Genomic DNA, 21,536 nt, shown 5'->3' with positions numbered 1-21,536 from the left:
AGAGTACCATACTACCATTACCCATCAAGATGCCGCAGAGCTGCCAAATAACATTCTACCTCCTCTAATATTATCTTCACACTTATTCTCCGAATTGACATTTAGTGACAGACTTACCATTCCTCTTTACAGAGGAATTCAGGCCCCAGAGGGGGTAGGTGACTTGTCTGGTTTCACGGCAAACTCCTGGCAATCAGGACCAGTCTCTGGGCTCCTGACACTCAGCCTAGCCCCTTCTGTCACTGCTGTCACCTGAGGGGATCTCCCAAAAGTACTTCCTGAGAACGGTTGTTCTTTGAATGGGAAGACTGAGGAGGGGGAGGAGGGCTATGACATTTCATCTGAACGTGACGAAGCCAGGTTTGGATGTAGAAAGTCCTGATGAAAAGTAAGCTAGTATCTTAGGGACCGGAGATTCTGTTCTTGGTCATTTCATAGATTACTTTAAAAAGTACTGGTTCTCATGGGGCGCCTGGGTGGCGCAGTTGGTTAAGCGTCCGACTTCAGCCAGGTCACGATCTCACGGTCCGGGAGTTCGAGCCCCGTGTCAGGCTCTGGGCTGATGGCTCGGAGCCTGGAGCCTGTTTCCGATTCTGTGTCTCCCTCTCTCTCTGCCCCTCCCCCGTTCATGCTCTGTCTCTCTCTGTCCCAAAAATAAATAAACGTTGAAAAGAATTTAAAAAAAAAAAAAAAGTACTGGTTCTCAAATAAATGGGATGGCCCCTCCTCCCTTAGGAGTATTCGGAAATTGCGGGGAGGGGAGTGTATATTTGGAGGAGGAAGGTTACTGACATTTAACATATGAAGCAGGAATGCCAAAACCTGCAATGTGTGATAGTCCCCACAACTAAGAGCTGTCCCACCCCAAATGCCTATAGGATTCCTGCTGGGAAATGCCAGCTAAGCCACCTGCCTTCACAAGGTTACTGGGAACTGGGGGTTCAACAACTGTGTAATAACTCCAGTGGGATGGTCTTAAATGTACAATATGCTTCCTCCTCTTCCCTTCTCAACAGCTCCAATCTCTACTTTGTAGACAGTAACCTGTATTTCTGGACAGGGGGTGGGGGGGGGGTGGTAATTTCCACTATTCCCCTGACAGTTTCTTCCTTTTTAAATGGGTTCCACGTTGGCCAAATTTCAAACGATCCTCCCGAAGCACTCTAAGACATCAGGGGGTGTGCACACATGGACCTGGGAAACCGCAGAGGAGGCGCCGGTATCGACCAGGACTGCCATCCACCACTCGCTACTTGTAGGCAGGAAGTTATTCGGAGAAAAGACCCAGCTTGTGCACAGAATTCAACAGGGAGAGAACTATTCTGGTACGAAAGCCAGAAAATTTGACAAGCTCTATAATCTAAAAACTGGAAGTAAAGATATAATTAAACCATAAGGAATGCTAATTGCAATCATTTAAAAATGTGGGGCCAGTCATTTTTCTATAGATATACTTTAGTAAAGGGAAACTTTGTGGCAAAGTACACTAAGGACTTTTGCACTGGTTGCAGGGCTGGCTAAAGCTTCCGCACTAGTTCAGAGGGGCTGAGGAAGGATGACCTGGAAGCCATTCGTTAGACCCTTGGTGGCAGCAGCAAGCCGGCTGAGTATCCTCCTCCCCACGGATGAGGGCCAGAGGTCAGAGATGGGAGGGCGGATATGGCCGTCTCATTTCTTTGCAACTTCGGAGGTTTCTCTGTGCCCGAGAGCAAAGGAATGTGTGTGGAGATGGCCAGGAGAATGGGGGCCCTAGGGCTGGTGGTTCTCTACAGTTCTAGTAATGATTTCTTGGTGATCAGAACTTGGGTGATGCTGTCTCCATCTGAATTACCCACATGTTTAGGCTGAACCCAACTATAAACGGCCAAAACAATTCCAGATACATGGCTACTATTTTTAACCATGGACTCCAAAGAAGAAACCCCCCCAAGACAATCTCGACCTGACAATAGGCTATTTTGCATTCTACCTTCTTCTCTCCCAGTTCAGCACACACGGAATGGGGATGGTTGCTGTGCACTCGAGGGTTGTGGTGGGGGTAGGGGTTCCTCTTGTGAGAGGAACACTGGAGGCTGAGAGCAAATGGAAGTACTCTGCCTGGGAAAAGTGTCTTCTCAGTGTCTCTGAAAATCGGAGGTGTGGTTATGCTTACTGATGACCTGGAGGGTGCCCAACTTCTCAGTGTCCTCGCCCTACATCGGTGTTTCTCATTTCTCAGCACCCCCCTTTTTTGTTTTGTAAATCCCAACCCCTACAGCCAACTTTTATCAATGTAGGGGGCTTAGGAAATGTAGACAGGACTTAAACATCTACAAGTCCCACAGATACTATACACGGTGCAGCTGCAGCAAGGTGGGAGAGGGGCACCTTGCCAGGGAGTGAGGGTGCTTCCAAAGCACCCCAAGACGAGAAAATTCCCGGGGTTACAATTTGGGTTATATGTGCAACAATGCAACAATAGGTCAGGACCATAAAGAAAGGGTGTTTTTTATATAATACACGCATATTACCAACTTCCCATTAGAGAAGATAGAAAGAAACTGAAGTTGTAGAAAGAACACCAAATTTGGTCAAGGCTGGATGTCAACAGCAACCTCTCTTAACTCTGCATTTTCTTCTTATAAATACAAAGTTTTGGAAAGTTGGAAATGTGCTGTTGGCTGGAATGAACTGTACAAACTGGTCTCAACAACCTAAACAACTAAAAACATCCAGGGCAACTGGCTCAGGCCAAAACCATAATGAGTGCCAGCAGACACAAATGATTTATATCTGAAGATAGGGCCTGGGCTGTCATCTTGACCCTGGATTGGGGTGTGTGTGTGTGTGTGTGTGTGTGTGTGTGTACATGTGTGTGTCAGGGATTTGGAGAAAATCTGTTAATCTTTATTTGAAATCAGCCCTTTTTCTTGGTCTATAGGAGTTAAGCCACCTTAAGAAAGAAGTAATATAGACTTTAACCAAGCCAAGTTCTTAGTAAAACAAGGCTGAGAATGGAAGAAGGGGAAGGAACCCAGGTCAAGAAAGCCAACTTCTGTGGAGAACCCCAACCTACTCTTTGTGTTCTCTCCTATCTCTCAGTCTTAAGGCCCATAAGGACAATCCCACGGAACGGGGTTTGTTTTCCCTCGGGAATCACTATCACCTGTGTTTGACCAGGCCCCTTAACTAGATAAAGGGTTCAGTATAGGCAGAGGCAAAAGTCTGGGCACTGGTTGGCCGCCAGACCACAAAAAAGACTAGGTGGTACAGAGAGACTCAGGCTGTCCTGGAATGAAGACCTTCCTTCTTTGGCAGACTAAGATCTTATAGCATCTCTGAGGTAGGGGCTCCATAATTTGATTTCACGATACTATTCCTGCTCCTTTGCCAGTTATCCAATCTGATACCTATCTCTTATTCATTCAAAACCTTTTGCTGATTTAAAAATTAAAAAAAAAAAATTTTTTAATGTTTATTTTTGAAAGAGAGATTGTGTGGGGAGGAGGGGCAGAGAGACAGGGAGACACAAGCAAAGCAGGCTCCAGGCTCTGAGCTGCCAGCACAGAGACAAAACCAGGGCTCGAACTCACGGACTGCAAGATCAAGACCTGAGCCAAAGTCGGATGCTCAACCAACTGAGCCACCCAGGTGCCCCAAAAACTTTTGCTGATTTTAAATAAATCCTGTGGTGCCCACTGGGATAACGTGTGCTACTCTGGGGGTGGCAAAACTGCAACTAGGAACCGTGGCTCTAGATATTGGAAAATGGGGGGCACCTGGCTGGCTCAGTCGGTGGGGTGTGTGGCTCTTGATTTTGGGGTTGTGAGTTCGAGCCCTTCGTTGGGTGTGGAGATTACTTAGCCTGGAGCCTGCTTCAGATTCTGTGTCTCCCTCTCTCTCTGCTCCTACTTTGCTCATGCTCTCTCTCTCTCTCTCTTTTAAAAACAAACATTAAAAAATAAAAAATGAAATAAAAAATATTTAGAGACTGGAAAATGAAACTCGAAGGGAACGAAACTAGAAAGATGAACAACCATAAGCTAATTTTGACTCTTCTCTATTTATCTCTTTTGTTTGAAAATCAACTACCTTTTTAATTTGAAGAGAAAGGGCCTTTGGCCACCACGGTTCCAGTACCAAAGAGGAGGACTTGATAATTAATAAAGAGTGGGAAATGAATCATGAAGCAGAATTACAGTCCAAGAATTTCTCCAAGATAAACGTTCACATGAAATCTGGATGTAGTTTTTGTTTTTTTGTTTTTTTTCTCACAACGCATGAAATGCAATTTTCCACAGAGGGACACAAACATGTCGCTTACAATTGTTAAGATGATTCATTCAGTTCACGCTGTGGGCTGAAGAAAAATCCAACCTTCCTGTCTGAATTTAACCTGAGGTTTAGGGGAGAATATAGCATCTTACAGACTAAAATAAAACTCACAGTCACAATGGCTATAAAAATAGCTAAATAAGAAGACACATTAACGTTACATATCCTCGCCTAGAACAAAATCTTTTTGGATATGTGAAAATCAATCATAGGATTTCAAGTGAATATCAGAATTTGAGCAAAGGACTAAACAACTCTTCCTCAGCAAACAGGATTCACTTCACAGAAGCCTCAAACATAGCCATTTCTCTTTGTTACTGAATATGCTGATAGGCACATTACCTGTATTTCAACCTTTAGCAGGATTATTAAAATAACTGGAAATCATCCTGAAGAGAACATATGTCCTGTTCAGATGATTTTAGTGATTATTTCCAAACAAGAAAATAAGAAATATGGAAAAAAATATATTTTTATTTTGCTATTTGTTTCTAGTTAACTATCGGTTCCTTAAAAATGAAGTAACTATTTTGATACAATAAAAATGCAAAAATCTCTTTACAATGTTTTCCAAATACTGTAACAAGCAGTTCTCAAGAGACAGAAAAACTCACGGTAAGTCTTTAATGGCCTTTTTTGTTTTCTACTCAGCACGTTCCCTCAATAGGTAGTTAACCTTTCTTGGTATTCACTGTTTCAAACCTACACACTGAGAAGGGCTACATTTTGGCAGCTATCTTGAGAACGGTTCATCTTTATTCAATTACTACCAGAGAAAATTCCCTCTAACAGTCAGCATTCAATAAAAACCAAAGCGTTCCCAATAAATCAGATTTACATTTACTTGGATATGGTATAAAAACATCCAAAGGCATTTAACTCTAGTTATTGTAGAGCCAGTTTTAAAAACATAAATAAATATATGTATAACTGTTTACTTACTTGGAATGTAGGAGATCATTATCAGAATTAGGAATGCATAATAGTCAAAGGAGAAATTGTACTTGTTAGGTAAACTGATGGAGTACAGGCCCGCCTGTCTGACAAAGGGCAAAGCAGCATATATTGTGAGCAACTCTCCTGACACTCCCATTGGGTACAGCACAATGAAAAGTGTGTACCTGAAACAAAACAGAATATTCATGACTGAGGCTCGAAGCCAGCACTAGTAGAAGGATACATTCCCACCCTTCTAATCCGTACAGGTTTTCCAGGAAGCTACTGTTTCTACTTTTTCCTGTTTGCCCACTATTTAAATTCAGGCTTTACAAGCCAGTCTTTGGAAAGGGCCTATAGCAGGTATGTCTCTGAATGTTCTAAAATAAAACATAATAAATGTGTTCGGTCAGCTTACAATTTGTTCAGTTTGGCCCAATAAACAACATTCAATACAACTCCCTAAAATAACAAGGATGATGCCAATCATTGGTGAAGTAGAGGCACTGAGTCATGGTTCATATAAGGATCCTGCCCTGTGGGGTAGAAGTGGAGCTGGGGGCTTTGCAGGGAGTTGGTGGGGGAGACGTTAGAGCATGTAGCTAGAATCCCTCCAATGTATACCAAACTGGTCTGTGGACTGAAAAACATAGCGCATCCAGTGTGCTTTTAGTGCTGCTATTAGCCAAATGTCTGTACATGTTATTGTGAAAAATGAAATATATGCTAATTTTAAAAACCTTAAAAGTTCCTAACAGCTTTTGGTCACTATGTAATTTTTCAAAACCAAAACAAAACAAACAACCCAACCCTACAGTAACTATTACAGAGGAGAGTCCACACAATTTTTTTCACTTTAAAAAGGAATTCTCTATGTTTCAAAAAGAATTCAGAGAGAAGTTCATCCTGTGGAACTAACTGGAAATCATTCGGAGGTGTTAGTATTGCTAAGGAAACCATCAGCTCAAATTTTAAAGAGGCTTTGGTGTTTGTAGCTGACAGCGAGCACTCTGGGTTCCAAACTTCCAGGTGCAGAAGTTGTGCTGAGGAATCTGTGACAAAGAACGGAAGCCGTGTTCACCGTGTTCCCCGCTGCCAGCTTCAGCCATGCTAAAGAGGACAGTGGAAAAGGAAGATTCTTCCATAGGCCATGGACAACCATGGACAAGAAAATCATTCTCCACTGATAAGTTCAGGGCTGGGCAGCCAACTCTCCCTGTAACAGACCAGACAGCTTCCATGATGCTTGCCTGGTTAGTTACTAATTGCTATCTTTTCCCATTCTTCCCTTTTCCTAATAAAATTGTGTACTGGGGGGAAAAAGGAAGTTTGCATACTTGAAACGTTGGAAACAACTGATTGATGTCTCTAATTTAACCATCAAACTCATAAATTGTCTAGGAAGCACCATTTTCCTTCTATGAAATGAGCAGTTGGGTCCCAAGAACAGTTTTGATCCTTTTGCTTTGTCACTCTCCCCACAGTCTTCTCCAACTCAGAACATTGCTCACAACCGTCTCCTGAATTAGTTCAGATAAATGGATGAACTGTCAGCCCTTTACCCAATTCATAACAAATACTGCTGGCAAAAATTATCAAAGCAAAATAAAATTGCTAACATTCTAAAACCACATGTATCGTTTGTTATGAATTAAAAATTGAGTCATAGCCTCTTGGCAAAACTGAGACTAGGAGAATTGGACTTGGTCCAAAAAACATAAGGGCAGGAGCTCATCAGTAAAATTTGGTATGAAAAAAAAGTGATGTTACATCAAATCTCTACCGAATAATTTAAATGAAAATAATTGATCCAATAAAAATAAGTATATACAACTTAAAACAGTATTTCTAATAATCAAAGTTAAGGAGCATCCCTTATCCTGATGAAATCCGAAGACCAGTCTCATATCACCAATCCCAACACCTGTCTCATAGAATTAAAAAAACCCTGAAGTATAGTTGACATCGTATATATATTTATTTTTAGGAGCTTGGAGACAATATTTAGCAAAAAAGGACAAATACAGTGATGGATCACTTCAAAAGTTAATCTTTATCCCATGTACTTTACCTGGCCCATTTGATGAGGTAAGGCAGATGGTTTAATAGACTGAAAGTATAAAAGGAGTAACGGATAATTTCTGTGATTGTCCAGGCAATAACAAACAGAAGGACACTGTCTTCGCTCTGAACCTGAAGGAAAAGGAACAAAAGCAAAAGCAAACACATAAAACATTTTAACAAAGAAGCTGCACCAGTGTGCAGCACCAGCCACGCCCCCTCTCCGGCCCCCGCCCTCTTGCCGAGCTAGGGGACTGAACAACTGGACACAGCCCTGGTCTGTATCCTTGGTGGCCACAGCACAGCACAGGAAGAGCCTACCTACCATATATAGGAACATGTGCCTATCACAACAGCTGTGTAGAGTCGAGTGATTAAGGGCCAGTGAGAAGAACTCAGCTTACTGATGAGTAGGAGGGGCAGAAACAGGAATCCCACGAGTTAAAGCCCACAGGAAAAAACAAACACAGATGAGTGTTCTGTCTGCTGGCCTGCTGCGGAGAATGTGAACTGATGTTAGTGGGAGTCAAGACTAGTTAGATAAGAAGGTAGCAGGGCAAACTGGTGGCAAGCTTGGGGTCTGTCTGTTAACAAGAATTTTAATTTGATCTGCATGACAGCTAAGAATCTGAGGAAACTTCAAAGAAGGGGAACATAGTGCCTGAAATACAACTGAAGATGAGGCTAATTCACTGGGTAGGATGAATTCAAGTGAAGGAATAAGAGCCAGAGACTGTCTGCAAGGCCTAGCCCATTTATTCTCTCCCATTGGTGATTTCTTCCCCTGAAGAAGCCTGGTTTAACTTAAAAATTATAGAAACTTCCATGCTGACCACAGGAGGCTCTGGAATTTCCAGCCTCTTCTGGATTATTTTCATGATGAAAATAACGATAAACTTGAACACAGCACCGCCCCCCCCCCCCCAGGTGGTTTTTAGGTTTTAGATGCCTTGGACTGCAAATCTCACGTGGAATGTATTTCCACCACACTGGCATTTGCTTTCAGTGCCTCTGCCATCCCCCCAGCCACATTTATAATGATCCTGGTCCAGGCTTGAAGACCAGTAACAAGAAACTACCTTATACCCAATTCACTCATGGTTTCTTGAATCTAATACAGGCAGTCAGAGAGCTGGATGTGATTAAGAAATTCCACTGAGTAAACAGGACAGATTTGGACAAGATGGATGTTCTCTGCCTTATTTCTAACACCTAATACAACAAAGGTACGGCATTCTAACCTTAACTTTTCTTCCTTGCATTTGCAATGTGAATACTTTTTCGCACTTATATTCTTCCTCAGAGAGAGTACATGAAGCGATCCACCTACGCAATAAAATAACTAGTCATTTACATACCTATTAGCTAAATTGCTCTGACAAAGAATTTCATAAATGCATAGTTACTAATCCCTAAAAATAATAAGAATTTTGCACTGTCAAGAGCAAGAGTACTTTTTGTTTTCCTGGTGCTCTTGTATTAGCCCGAGTAAAACCTAAATACCTCTGAAGCTTTTATGTTTCATTTTTCAGTCTGTCCCTAAATCCTTGCTTAAAACCCACCTATACTAAAACATATTTTCAGATCATTTTGCTTTTTGATGTATTTTGTAATCTTCCTCATCTGAAGATCTGTTTTGCAGCTATGGGATGAAGGCTTGCCTAAAGATCTCTGGGTTGCAATAGGGAGCCCTTCCAATATTTTGCTTTCTAATCATCTTGAAAGCAGGGAACGTGTTTTATTCATCTTCTGATTCCTAAAAGCACTTTGTGCTTTTTGCTAAGTGGAGCAAACAAATTCAATTCTAATCAGGTCACTCCAAGATTAAGTTCCTGCTTTGGATACCTGATATAGTTTCTGTATAGTCTTAAGTGGCCTTCCGAAAGACAGGTAACAAACAACCCCCCTTGCACTCTGGTCCAGCCTTGGGGTTACTGGACTCATTCTCTCCAGGCCCACGTTAGACTTGAACCAAAAGAACGGTAACAAGCTCACACTCAGGCTGGATGTGAAAGCAGGTGCTCCCAGAACCCAGCTGTGAAGACCATGTTATACAAATGGTACCTTCAGATTAACAGGAAATACAACACTGTTATTAAGAAGGTACTTGGGTAAAGTCAGTGATCCAAGCTTGTCTGATTTGTAAACAATTATCCAATGACACAAAACAGGGACAGAATGTAATGAGTTGAAGCTAGTAAGATCAATGAGACTCAAACGGCTATTTGTATACCTGTGTTCACAGGAGCGTGATTCACAATAGCTTAAAGGTAGAAACAGCCCAAATATCCATCAACAGTTGAATGGTATATACATACAGTGGAATATTAGTCAGCCTTAAAAAGGGAGTTCTGACCCATGCTACAATGTGGATGAACCTTGAACACAATTTGCTAAGTGAAATAAGCTAGTCACAAAAAGACAAGTACTATATCCCACTCATCTGGTACCCAGAGAAGTCAAATTCAGACAGGAAGTAGGACTAGAAGGCTGCCAGGGGTGAGGGGTGGGAGGAAATAGGAAATAAATGTTTAATGAATACAGAGTTTTGGTTTGGAAAGATGAACAATGTTTTGGAGATGGACGGTGCTGATGATTGTACAACCACAGGAATGTACTTACTGCACCTGAACCATACACTTAAAAATGGCTAACATGGACAATTTTGTTATGTTTTACCACAATAAAAAACCCAGTAAGATAAAATTTAACCAGACTAACTATTCAGCAGCAACAAAATGACTCCACCACAGAATGGAGAAGACTCAGCTTATGAATCTGGGAGATGAGCAGTTTTTGGTGAACTACAAACTTCATATGTGCCAACAGGGTGCAGGTGGTTGTTCAAACGACCAATCAGCCAAGCAACCAACCAGTATTTGGCCACATTAATAGTCTCATCCCAGTGATTCCATTCCAAATAGATTAGATCCCACCCAGAGGTCTGAGTAGGTAATGAGAACCCCTGAACAAGCAAAGCTTATTTTGGAAAAGGAGAAGGTTAACTACTTCAGAATATGTAAATGAATATTGTGTGCAACTGGCATATGGACACAAGACTAATGGCAAAGTTAACAGGGAGTAAATATGCCTGGTTAAAATAAGAAGTGTGTAACAAACCAGTTGACTAATGAAATAGGCCGCCCCATGAAGCCGTGTGCTTCCCGACTCTGGACACAGTCAAACTGAGACTGCTCAGGAAAAAGTCCTGAGCAGGGTGGAAGGCTGACTTAGAAGCAGCCAATGAAAGCTTCCAGCTGCTGTTCTTTGTAGAGAGGGGTGGGGTGTGCATATAACCTGTACATGGGAAAGGCACAAGACTCTGGCTAACCCTAACCTCTTTGCATAAATGGAAATTTTTTTAACTGGAAAAAAAATGGGTAGAGTCTTTTAAGAGTACTTAAAAATAATTTTCCTTTATCAAAGAACATGAGAGAGGAGAGAATAATTTAAAGACCTCCCTTCATTGCTGACTACTGAGGGCATACCATGGGAATAGTTCTCTGGCTCTTTATCCCCGACTCTAAGGTCTTCAGGGCTCCGCTTCTCCTCTCAGGTGGCTTTCTCGGGCCCTGACACAGGTCTGCACACAAGGCATGTGCGGGGTCAGTGCCCCTTAACTCAAATGATACCATTTATTTTCTTTCTTTCTGGTTTGTTTTTGTTTTTAAAGCAGGAGTTGGGAACACTTTTCTAACACGTGGGGAGCCTTTCTATCAAAGGCCAATGACTCAGAGAAAAAGATCACTTAAGGTAAAAAAAAAAAAAAAAAAAAAAAAAAAAAAAAGCAAGCCAGTTTAGCTTTGGAGGGGTTTTTGGAAGGGCTAAGGCCTACAATTATAAAAAGTTCAACTTAGCTACTCTTTGAATTAGGAACTAGAAACACATGATTTTATTCATTATCACGAATAAGAGGTTTAATATGCCTACACAAAGATGTGCTGGCAATCGTCACACAGCATTACCCAGAAGAGCTGAAAGTAAAAACAACCCAAATGTCCAGCAACTGGCAAATGGATAAACAAAATGTGATATAATCCATACAGTGGACTACTATTTGGCCACACAAAAAAAAGAAATATCGATACATGCTACAATATAGATAAACCTCAAAAACATGCTGCTGAGTGAAGGACGCCGAATGCAAACTATTTCATTTATATGAAACGTCCAGAAAAGGCAAATCTAGAGACAGAACGTAGATTACTGGGGCGCCTGGTGGCTCAACTGCTTAAGCATCTGACTTCAGCTCAGGTCATGATCTCACGGTTCATGAGTTTGAGCCGTGTCAGGCTCTGTGGTGACAGCTCAGAGCCTGGCGCCTGCTTCAGATCCTCTGTCTCCCCCCCTCTCTCAAAAATAAAACATTAAAAAAAAAAAGAACGAACAAAAGTAGATTACTTGTTGCCATGGGCTGGGAGTGGGTTAGGAATGAACTTTAAAGGGCATGAAGGATCACAGTGAGGTGATGGAAATGCTCTAAAACTGGATTATGATGACGGTTACACAACTTGGTAAATTTAATAAACAGCACTGAATTGTACACCTAAAATGGGTGAATTTGATCGTATGTAAATTATACCTCCATAAAACTGTCTTTTAAAAAAGAATATGACATTTAAGCTTTTTTTTTTAAAGTAATCTCAATGCCCAGCATGGGGCTGAAAGTCATGACCCCAGAGATCAAGAGTCACACACTCTACCAACTGAGCCACCAGGCACCCTGATGTTTACTTTAAATTATATTATTGCCTTTTAAGAGAAAAGTAGGTATGTGGGGGGCGGGGGGGGGGGAAAGAAGGGAGATAAAGGAGGTTTATCAAGGTTTACAAAGGAAAAGCAGGGGACAAAGGGTTGGTTGCCAAAAACGTCCGAAAGCCATGTTTCAAAGTTGCACATTTGCAATCGTGGCACAAATGGGAGTGGGAGTGGGGCGGCTCTGCCAGTCTGGAAGCCTTCCTCTGCCCAGTGCAGTCAGCGAGCTGCGTACCAGACCCTCCGTGCTGCAGACGGCAGGTTTCCGTCCCCTGCTCTATGGCGAGGGTGGAGGCGCTTGGGTGTGGGAGGCTTGTGTAATTTAGCCAAGGGAGTTTACATAGAAATTCAAGCTGGAGAAACAAATGGGTGCAAGAGAAAAACCTTTACACACAAATAGCATCATATGTTTGACTTTAAAAGGCTCAGGGAGTATCAGTACATGAAAAGCTGTCATTTTTATTACATTCAAAGGAAAACAGATGGTGCCACATAAGAAAATCACTATTGTAGAAACCTTATTCTTCTTAGCATTTCGGAACCTGCTGCTTCCCGCTCTGGTTATTTTAAAGAAATCCCAAGATCATGCTTTATGATAAGTGTTCTTTCTTCTCCTTAATACCCCCTTCATTTGTGAAGAGAGGAGATTTTGGTAAAATCTAGAAGGCAAGGACTTGAGTCTCTTCTTGGCAGAACTCTGAAGAGTATGTTTGTCTTAGTCTGCTGGGGCTGCTGTAATAAAATACCACAGACTGGTGGCTTAAACGACAGAAATATGTTTTCTCACAGTTCTAGAGGCTGAGATCAAGGTGCTGGCATATTTGGTTTCTGGTAAGGGGTCTCTTCCCGGTTTGCAGCTAGCACCTTATCATCACGTTTTCATGTGGCAGGGAGGGGAAGGGAGAGCCTTCTAGGGTCTCTTCTTATAAGGGCACCAACCTCCTCATGAGGATCCCACCCTCATGACCTCATCTAAACCTAAGTACTTCCTATATGCCCTCCAAATACCACAATACTGGGGGTTAGGGCTTCAACACACACAATTGGGGAGAACACAATTCACTCCACAGCAATGTTCCTGACCAGGTGTTGGCAAGCTTTTTCTGTAAATGGCTAAATAACAAATATTTTAGGCTTTGCCTCCAAATACTTTAGGCTCTGTCATGTATTCATCTTTGTTGTTTCTCACACCCTTTAAAAATGTAAAAACCATTATAAATTGCAGGCTAGATTTGGCCCACAGGTCAATCCCCATTCTAGGTTCATATGACCCCTCCCTCCAATTTTTCCCTTCATACGACCTGTGTACAGATATCATTCTTCAGTCTTCCTTTGACAGACTGTGTGTGTGTGTGTGTATGTGTGTGTATGTGTGTGTGTGTGTGTTCGGGGAGGGGATCAATTGTTTGTGTGTGGTAAAATATACATAACATAAAATTTACAAATTTAACCATCTTAAAGTATATAATTCAGGGGTATTATTCACAACACTCACCATGTTGTGCTACCATCACCACTCTCCATCTCAAAAACTTTTCATCATCCTAAAAAAACTATGTACCCAGTAAGTAATAACCCCGTATACCCCTCTAGTCCCTGGTAAGCACAATTCTACTTTCTGTCTGTAAGATTTTGCTTATTCTAGATACCTCACTTAAGGGGATTCATACAATATGTGTCCTTCTGTGTCTGGCTTATTTAATTTAGCAGAATGCCTGCAAGGTTCATCCATGTTGTAGAATGTACCAGAATTTCTTTCCTTTTAAAGGCTGAATAATCCATTGTTTGTATACATTATATTTTGCTTGTTAATTCAACTGTTGATGGACATTTGTGTTGTTTCCACTTTTTGGCTACTGTGAATAATGTTACCATGAAAATGGGTATATAAGTATCTGAGTACCTTGTTTTTGATTCTCTTGTGCACATATCTAGGAGTGGAACTGTTGGATCATATGGTAATTCTATATTTAACTTTTTGAGGAACTGCTAAACCAATGGCTGCACCATTGTATACTCCCACCACCAGTGCACAAGGGCTCCAATTCTTCACATCTTCATCAACACTGTAATTTTCTTTCTTTTTTTTTGTGATAGTGGCCATCCTAGTGAGTATGAAGTAGCATCTCATTGTGGTTTTGACACACAGTCTCTAATGATTATTGATGTTGAGCATTTTTCATGTGGTTATTGGGTCATTTGTATATCTTCTTTTAAGTAATGTCTAGTCAAGTCCTTTGACCATTTTTAATTGTTTTAGTAATCCCTTTTTAATAATTATAGTGAATAAATATAATAATTGTACTCAATAGTTACTGAACTCTTACTATATACAAAGTATGTTTTTATATATATTACCTCATTAAATCTCCATTTTGCAGATGAGGCAAGTGAGCCTTACAGAAATTGAACCCAGGTATGTGCCCCTAAACTCTGAACAGTGCTCTCTCTGTCTCTCAAACGTGTGCACGCACACATCCACCCATCCACACCTGTTGTTATGGGAAGAACACCTCTCTTACGAAATCAAGAAAACTTCAAAGAAATCCATATACAAGAGCCTAGAGAACAGATAAGGAATATCAAGAAAGCTATGACTTCTTCAAAAAATGTGGCCCACTTCTCAAAAGTAGATAATGGGCGGACTGAACGGAATAGGCTCATTGAAAAGGATTGGATAAAGTATGAAAAATTCTAGGTCACTGCTGTCCAGAGATATCTTGAATATACCCATGAAATGAATTTAATCATGAATCAATTGACTTGAGATAGAAACCAACATAAGAAGTTGAAACAAACCCTAATGAAATCCCTACAGTTAGTGTGAAACTTCTTCCCTGAGCCTTGCTTTTTGCTAATTATCTTCAATGCTTTTTTGTTTTAGCCTTGTTTTATTTCCTGAGTTTAACTTACTGCCAACACCCCTAAAAATCTATCTCAAAAGCTTGTTTCTCTTTTCTATCTCTGCTCTGCAGGAATAAAAATGCAAAATATTATTTGAATTCAAGATGAAAACAAACTTATAAATATAAAGATAAAAAAGAAAATGAGAAAAAAAGAACAGAACACCTTTTGGGATAAGCCTCTAGTTTTCCAGAGAAGTGATCTTCCCAATCATTTCAAGTTTGTGTCTGGGTAGGCATTAAGATTCACCTAAATGTCTCTTTCCTTTCCCCTCATGGAGGAGTCAGCATGGGGGATAAAAGCTCGATGTGGTGAGGGGTAGGGAGCCACATGGACATGGAAGACCAGTGGGTCTGGAGGCCACTGACAAGGACAGAAGAGGGAAGGTTGGGGGGGCTGCAGACAGGTGTGAGCCAGAGGCCTAGCAACTGAGGATAGGGAGGGGAAGGAGACACAAGAGGTGATGGGTAGAAGAGATGGCCAGTGTGGTTGGGAAATCAGTTACATGGAGTAAAGAGTTAGCTCAGCAAAGAAATCAATATGTTAAAAAAGGGTGGGGGGGGGGGCTTCATATTGTTTGAGAAGTATTTACAAACAGGGAGGGAGGATGCCAGAGAGAACACTAAGGTGTTGGATTGTAATTGAAGGAATCTGTATGAACTCATAATCAATCACAGATACATATACACACACCCACACAGAGCTATATATTTTTAGATGTATGTACAGTATGCATATGTGTGTGTGTGTGTGTGTGCATGCGTGTGTGTACATGCATGTATATCTCCTAGCTTCCTCCACTGAAAGGACCTAGAAGCATTAACACTCCAGTAGCATGAAGCACCTCAGCTATCCAGATCTTGGGTCCTTAAATACCATCTCCCACTAAAAGGAACCAGAGCTCCTTGGCAAAATGGCTGATTCCAAGGCTGGGCCGGAAGTACAAGATAAGTCTGGAAATCTTTTTTGTCAGAAAGTAAGAAAATGCTCAACAAATGAAGAGATAAATCAAAAGGACAAGGAGAAAGGGCTCCCACTGGCCAAATCAGACAATTTTAACATCAAAGTAAGTAACAGATTACAATCCACTGAAATGCACAGGAATTCATGAGTCCAAACTAATGATATAAATGAAATAAATGAATAAATGGGAGAAAGGGAAAGCTATTCCTTACAGTAGGAAGCCACCTAATACATGTAAAAGGGGTGACAGAAATAGAGGATCATCACCTAGTAACCACCACGGAGTGGCTGACACAGGCAGGAGTCATTCCCACAAAATACTCATCAATAAAAAGGGGAAGACGTTACCTGAAGGTGGGAAAAGACCAACAGGAGCATGTGACTGGAGTCAACACCACTGGAGCCGGATGGGTAGTCATGGCACACTGCCACCTCGGGCGATGCCCTGAGAAGATCACAGCACCATTTCTCTAGTATTCTTGCCAAGAATGTATGACTTGAACTGGTTATGAGGGAACACGGGATGGATGTGGGTGAAGGGTCACTCTACAGAAGTTAAGGCCTGTACTCTTTAAAACTGTCAAGGACATGAGAAACAGAGCAAGACTAAGAAGCTCTCTCAGACTGATGTGTCTTAAGAGACCTGACATGTATGTGCCATGTATGTGGCAGGAATACCATAACAACCACTCCTGTCCCCGGGTATCCTAGTGTTTAGCACAATACCCAGAGCACAGAAATACTTAGTAAATATTTGCCATTCCAGAAAAGAAAAGAAAAGAAAAAAAAAAAAAAAAAAAAAGCAAAACCCAACAGTGTTTAGGCAGCTAGTGAAATCCAAATGGGGCTTGTAGAGGAGGTGGTAGTGTTCGATCAATATCGGCTTCTTGATTGGAAGGCTGTAGGAAGCCATCACCTCCACTGCAGGTGATGTAGGAGAATGTCTGAAACATGAACTTGAGTGTCGAGGGGTGACAGGACAGAACGTGCAGCTTGCTTCAAGGTTCAGAAAAGGACAGATGATAATGGGTATATAAAGACAGAAGAAAAGGTGATGGGACAAATGCAGTAAATGCCAACAGGTGGGGAATCTGAGTGGAGGGAATCAAGAGCTTTTGTACTTTTCTGGGGCCACAATTAGAAGCAAATACAACTATCATTTAGTTTCTAGATATACTGTTCCTGATAGGAAGCCTCTGAATCAGCTGGAAGAGGCAGGCTGTATAACCACAAAAAGATACAAGAACATTTACAACACAGCACATAAATAAGAGCACACTAAAAGAGGGTAAGTTGCGAAGGAGTAATAGACTTAATGCTACCTCTCAATTTGTATTGTTTCAGATGGCAAATACCCTGAAGAAAGGTCCACAAACTTGCTTTGAAGAGGGGTTAGCTTTAATTATAAGGCAAAATCTAATTTTTAATAAATGCTTTAGAGTAGGATAATAATGATGATTAAGATAATGATAACTCCCATTTGCAGGGCTAATTACTCCTTAAGTATGATAAAAGTAATTATGTGTAAATTTTCAACAGCTAACTGTGAAACTATTCAAGTATAAAAAACATTCATTTCTATGTGAAAAATCAATTATATCTCTGTCTTGGACCTCAGGACATGGAAAAGAATTCAAAACAGCTGTATAGAACTTGGTCACTAAAATTTTTTGACAAGTTTAGATTATATTACAGTGAATATGTAGCTAGCACTTACTGAGCACTTCCTAAGTGCCAGGCACTATTCTAAGTGCTGCGTATGTATTCACTGAGTCCCCAGGACCACCCCATGAAGAGAAACAACTGGGCAGAGGAGACTGGAACAGCTCTTTAGCAACCGAACAGGCTAGCACAGACTTCAACTGGGGCAGCTGAAGTGACCACCTGGTCCCAGCAGCACCCTGTCCTCCCTCTGTCTTCTCAGTTATCCCATTGTATGGTACTGCTGTCTGCTCAATTCTGCTCCTTGACTACGCGGGAAGCACTGTGAGGATAGCACCCATGTTCTTCATTCTCTCATGCATCCTAGCGCTTCGCACAACGGCTAGAGCGTAGAAAATACTGAATAAATATTTGAGTGAATAAGAATGAATAAATGGTGACCCGTCTGCAGCCTGAGCCTGCATGTTCTCTGACTTGGTTGGAACAGCCCTGGGTGAGGAGGGCAGCTCCCTAATGAGAGTGAGGCTAAGGGTCACAGGGCTGGTGCCTGGTTGGTGATGTCAGCCAAGGGCTTGAGCAGGACAGTAGGACAATTCTGACGACAATCCCGGTCCTTTCCATAGCTTTTTTAAGTTTTTGAACAAAATATAACACATTTAGTTATCTACTTAAAAGAAATATCATGCTTGATAAGAAAAAAACCTGAAATATACTAAATATGGTGGTTTAAAAAGTCTAAATCAGTATTAGTCTTTTCCCATGACAATTCATGTGTGAAGTGTCTTTCATGATTAAGCATTTATTAAAAATCCTTAATAGGGTAATATGGTAAACAAACCAGAAAATACTATTCCTTATTTTATGGAGAATGTGAGTTATGTTATAAAGAAATATTAGCACATTTCCTCCTTACAAGAGAGAAAAAAGTGCATCCAAATAGATTTTCTTCAAACTTACAGTGACAAAGGAAACTGGTTTAAAGATTCTTTCTATTACAACACAATAACTAAGGGCTATTCTTTGATGTGGATGATGGCTAGTCAAACATTTTGGCCTACCAAAACAACTCTTAGTCATGAAATCAACTTTTCTGAACATGCAATGAAAAAAAATGTATAAGCATGCAGTCAACAAGCAATGCTCAATCAATTCCGCACTTAAGACAAAGACATGCAGATCTGAATGCTAAAATGTCCCCATGAGCCCAGCTTTAATGCTACTATGTAGTCAGCCCATTTCCTAGAAAACATGAAGGGAGGGTGATAGCTTCCTCTTCTCTAATCATTATTGCTCGGGAACCAGAGACTTTCAGTCTTCCAGGCTGCATGTCCCAAGGCAAGTTACTTACCCTCTCTGAGCCTCTGCTCCCTCCTGCGGAAACTGGGAGAACATTTGCTTTTGCATGGTTATTGTAGGGTCAGAAACACACAGCAAGTGCTTAGTAAACTGCTAGCGATTTAATAAATAGCAGTCGTTACTATTCCATGAAAAGAAAATTCAATTCAACAAATACTTATTAAGTTCCTACTACTATGCTAGCCAGTGCTGTGACTCGATGATGGCTGCCCTCTTTGGCTTAATTACCAAGGTAATATTTTGTTTTGTTGTTGTTTTGCTTTTTGTTGTTTGTTTCAGTGTTGTTTAGGAGATGCGGTAATATGCTTCTACCATCTCTGGGGTGTCTAAGGACTTCACCAGCTGCTAGGCTTTCCCAGGATTCCTCCTGAGTTCTGTTTGATTCTCTCACCTCCAAAGAGAATGTTATTAACTGAAAATCTTTCATGCAACTACTTCCTCCACCCCAACTCAAGCATGGGGATCTCATCAGACGGGTCATAGGCAGTCCCAACCTGGATCACATGTATCTAATCCAGACTAGAACCACAGCAGAAGGTTACTGTGATCCTATGGGGAGATCTGGGGCATACTCACTCCACACAGTCTGCCCCCAAACCTCCATGAAATGTACCTACTCAGCACTCTAGAGGAGAGACGGGAGAGGACTTATCATTGTCAGAAACCTAAATGACAGGTCAAAAGAACATGAACTTGGCTATATAATATCATGAAATGTCATGGTTCTTTTTGTTTTGTAACTGCTTAATAATTGCAAAATCTTCAAGAAGACAGAAAATAAAAATAAAGGCTATGAATACCATTTCCTGGAGTAGAAATATTAAAAAGGTTGGTCCACAGTCCTGAACCACAGATGTTCTGTTTGTCCTTTTATGGTGCTTTAAAAATATTTGAGCTAGTTTTTAAAAGCTGGGAGATCCCACATAAAAAATAATCTAGATTTCTACCTTTTCTTTAAAAAATCCATATTGTATAACACTGGATCCACTTGGCAATCACTAGCTGAGCTGAACACTGTTGCTCTTGTGAGACAATACACCCTCCAGCCACTAGGTTCTTCTTGAACTTTCTCTTTAAACCCACCTGTGGGACAGACATCTGCTGCCAGTTCATAACCTCTGCACAGGTCACAAAACGCTATACAAATGTAACATTCTTAAAAGCTAAAGTCTTAAAAACTATAAAATATTATTTAAAAAAATGGTTAGCTTGATTAGCTTTTACACTTGAGGATTTGAACACAGTTTCCTTTGAGGCAATGACCCCAACAAAAGATTTCCTCAAGTTGATCTAACAATCCAGCACCAAATGCAGAATGCAAAAGAGACGGACAATTTTCAAGGTTTTGGTTATTCTGGTCTTTTTTTTTTTTTTTGCCAGAGCAAAATAAGGTAAAAGGGAGAAGATGCCAAAACTCCTCTTGTTAAATCAAACATTTATGGCAGCAATCTGAAGGAAAAAAGTTAAGTCTTTAATGCATTAAGCCTGGTAATTAGTTCTCCCCTCCTTCTAAAATGCAAAGCATACTCTCAGCATGCACCCACACACATCCGCACATGTACATCAAGTCACATCTTACAAATTCCCGCAGTGCACCAGGGTTTCACTTCAGACTTGAAAAGGATCCTCTCTCTGGAAAATGCAGACAACTTATGCTTTATTTTATCCGTGATGCATCACAGCTTGTAATGAGAGGGGCCTATCTAGTGCTTCTTGATATGAATAAATATAAAATGTTATTGATCCTTCTTCCCTGAAGAAACTAAACTATATTTTATATATATTTCACAGGAACAGGAGGGAAAGAGGTGATTTCTTCAGGCTGCCCCATAGTTGTCAAGATTCCCAACAAGACCAGTTACCTGCTGCATTCTCTGCGCAGGCCAGCTGTCAGAGGGCTGAATGTACTGAAGAAATCCTTGTTAATTTATAGATTTTTAATTAAACTATCTCATACTCCATTTTCATGCTTAAAAATAAAGTTATACTGCAAAAGCTACAGTATATAAAAGACCAATTTGGCAAAGGAGAAGGTAATTTAAGAGATAGTTCCTACTCCCACATATTAAAAGTTTTCAAATGAATATTAATCAATGCTTTAAAAGTGCCACTCATTGTACTGTGGAACACACCTGTTTAAAAGCAATTTATAGGTAACAATTTTTAACTTTCCCTGACTTTGCTGACATATTTTAGCAATGCTCACGATGCATGTCAATCATCTCACTTTTATAGTATGAAATGAGAATCTTCGAGCTCATTGGGATAATAATGTTGACTGTACTTCTATGGCATCTTTTACCTCAAATAGAATAGAAAAGGCTTGTGAAATGGTTTCAAAAAGGGCAAACCTGGGACGTGTTATCATGGGTGAATCCACTGCAGGGGCCAAGCTACAGGCTTCTGAAAGGTGGGGCTCGCATGGCCTTCTGCCTCACCAGCTAATCTACTGCTATCTCTGCAACAGAAATACCAGCCACACAGCTTCCCACATCTGTAAGTAGGATTTTTGTTAACAATTTAATCCCAAGTGTTGAAAAAAAAAAAAAAATTCCTGGATCTAAATAACATAGCATACCAAGTAT

At 40.8% G+C, this 21,536-nt stretch overlaps 1 protein-coding gene across 1 annotated transcript in view; it reads right to left on the bottom strand.

Moving 5' to 3' along the window:
• The window catches only part of HACD2 (3-hydroxyacyl-CoA dehydratase 2), a 105,807-nt gene that overhangs the window by 3,296 nt on the left and 80,975 nt on the right, over window positions 1-21,536 (bottom strand). The window contains exons 5-6 of the mRNA XM_047875305.1: window positions 7,322-7,443; window positions 5,257-5,435 (exon numbers count right to left, since the gene is read on the bottom strand). Of these exons, the coding sequence (XP_047731261.1) occupies window positions 5,257-5,435; window positions 7,322-7,443 (301 nt within the window). The remainder of the gene's footprint in view (window positions 1-5,256; window positions 5,436-7,321; window positions 7,444-21,536) is intronic.

This window comes from Prionailurus viverrinus, chromosome C2 (genome assembly GCF_022837055.1).
Source record: "Prionailurus viverrinus isolate Anna chromosome C2, UM_Priviv_1.0, whole genome shotgun sequence".
NCBI lineage: Eukaryota > Metazoa > Chordata > Mammalia > Carnivora > Felidae > Prionailurus > Prionailurus viverrinus.
The sequence above is the reverse complement of the archived record's forward strand: the minus strand, read 5'-3'. Positions and strand labels throughout refer to the sequence as shown.